At 37.8% G+C, this 2352-nt stretch overlaps 1 protein-coding gene across 1 annotated transcript; it reads left to right on the top strand.

Moving 5' to 3' along the window:
- The first annotated feature begins 1484 nt into the window (after window positions 1-1484).
- Window positions 1485-2321, top strand: LOC103520350. Its single transcript, XM_008485438.3, has 2 exons — window positions 1485-1798; window positions 1962-2321. Exons 1-2 carry the CDS (start codon window positions 1580-1582, stop codon window positions 2148-2150), a joined length of 408 nt encoding a protein of 135 aa, XP_008483660.1. The 5' UTR covers window positions 1485-1579; the 3' UTR covers window positions 2151-2321.
- Window positions 2322-2352: the final 31 nt, after the last annotated feature.

Genomic DNA, 2352 nt, shown 5'->3' with positions numbered 1-2352 from the left:
GAGAAAATGAGGGAGAGAGAGAGAGAGAGAGAGAGAGAGAGAAGAGAGAGAGAAATGAGGTACGTAAGATGGGAGAAAAATTGAAACATATTATGGAAGCAGGCTAAAAGAGAGAGGGAGAAAGAAAGAGAGAGAGAGAGAGAGAGAACGAGGGAGAGAGAACGAGAGAGCGAGAGCGAGAGAGAGATAGAGAGAGAGAGAGAGAGAGAGAGAGAGAGAGAGAGAGAGCGAATTCTTCTCTCTCTTTCTTTCCATTGCTCTCTCTATCTCTTTCTCTCTCTCTCTCTCTTTCTCTTTCTCTCTCTCTCTTTCTCTTTCTCTCTCTTTCTCGCTCTCTCGTTCTCTCTCTATCTCGCCCATTATCTCTCTCTTTCTATCCTCTTTCCCTCTCTCTTTTCCCTACAAAAACATAATAACAAACTTTTAAAAAGTTGTGCAAAAGTTTCAAACAACTCTCCCTCTCCTTCCCTCCCTCTTCCCTCTCCTCCCTCCTCAACATGCTAGGGTCTCCAGTTTTATGCTCGGCTCTCGATGGGAGAGAGGGGGGAGGAAAATAGGAGATAAAGAGGGGAGATGAATAGGAGAGAGGGGAAGGGAGGGACAGGGAGAGTAGAAAACTGGGGAAAAAGTTAGTAAAAACTTTTTTCCCATTTCCAAGGGAAAGAAACAAAGGGAGTGAGCAAAATGGGGAGAGAAAAAAAAGGGAGGGAAAAAAATCGATGTTACAACGGCGTTTTTAATATGAAAAAAAAAGTTCCAGAACTTTTCACATCACAGTCGGCTCAACTTGGCAACATAGGGAAAATCTGGCAACACAGCATTGAACGCAGTGAGAGTATGGAAAAATCGAAAAGGACCATTTCACCGCGCGATTCTCAGTATTTCCGTGCAATGAACGATCAAATATTTCACATGGGATTAGATCAGAGTGAGTATACTGTGACTTGAACGACAGATGTGAATACCTACTCTCATTTAATCACTAGTAAGAATATTTTGACTGTTCTGTGCAGTGTTGCCAGATTGATCCTCCCGAATTACCGTACACTGCTAGAAAATTTGAAAACTGCTAGAAATACCTATCGTAAATTTTTACTTCTCCTGGCAGTGTTGCCTGAGTAGTCAGCTGAGATTACCATACAATTTTACTGGAAATACCGTACTTTACCGTATGCAACTTTTATAAAGTCGTACATTTTTGCATAGTACCGTACTTTTACAGCGAATTACCGTACATTATCGTATAAAATTCATTACCGTACACATTATCGTACCAAAGCTCGAATACCGTACAAATACGGTAATTACCGTACATCTGGCAACACTGGTTCTGTGACTGGAGCACAATCAAAATATGTCTTTAATTTTTTAGGCTACTTTTTTCTTATTCTATGTACCAGTTTATTTTGAAATTTTCTCCTATTTTGATTTTTTTTTTTTTTTTTTTTTTTTCAAGTATCAGTTAGTGACAGTTTTATAATATCAACCTTAATCCTCCTACTTTTTTAAAAAATAAATTATTATTTTACTATTAACATTGGTATTATTTTTACAGCTTGAAAATGATGTTCAAGATTGGATGAGGTATCAAATTCTGAAGGAAGAGGGCAAAAAAACATTCAAGCTGCAACTTAAACCTGGTGTTTTTCCTACTAAATTTGCTTGCCAGCCAGACCGAAAGCGAACACACACTGTAGATGTCTTGAAATCTGAAAGAGCTTCTCTTTTGGCAAAGAAAGAGGACATCAAAAGGAGAAAACTTGTGAAAGATCTTCTTGAGGCTGGTCCAAGCAATCAGGTAAGTTGAATAATTATAATATGTGACTCCTTGCTGCATAATATTAAAACAAGAGGATTGGGAAGAAGAAAATGCACTAATACCTGGTAGCTTCTATATTTTTAATTTCTTTTTAAAATATCTACTGATCCATTTTTCATTATTTTATCTCATTCTTTTACAGACATCACTTCCTTGTGAACAAATTCTTGAAGATGTAGAAATTCCTTTGGCAATTGATGATGATCTTGTAGGAATTCACATGGATATAAATATTGATGATGAGGATATTCCAAGTGTACTTCATGCTCAGGATGAGCAGGTAGGTTACTACAAAGTCTTTACAAGTTCCAAATCTAGATTAGCTCCATAAAATTGGAACCTGGGTGACCAGGGTTTGAATCTGTGTGGGAAAATACTTTGTCTCTGTGGTTTGGATGTTTTCAGAGCCCACTCAGTCTCATGAGTCATTAAGACACTGAGTTGATATGGAGGTAAATGCACATAGCAACCTGGTGCCATTATAGCTCATTGAGCTACTTACATATTTCAGATGATTAATTAGTACATATGGT

Source organism: Diaphorina citri, unplaced genomic scaffold, assembly GCF_000475195.1.
Source record: "Diaphorina citri unplaced genomic scaffold, Diaci psyllid genome assembly version 1.1 scaffold3513, whole genome shotgun sequence".
Classification (NCBI taxonomy): domain Eukaryota; kingdom Metazoa; phylum Arthropoda; class Insecta; order Hemiptera; family Psyllidae; genus Diaphorina; species Diaphorina citri.
The sequence above is the reverse complement of the archived record's forward strand: the minus strand, read 5'-3'. Positions and strand labels throughout refer to the sequence as shown.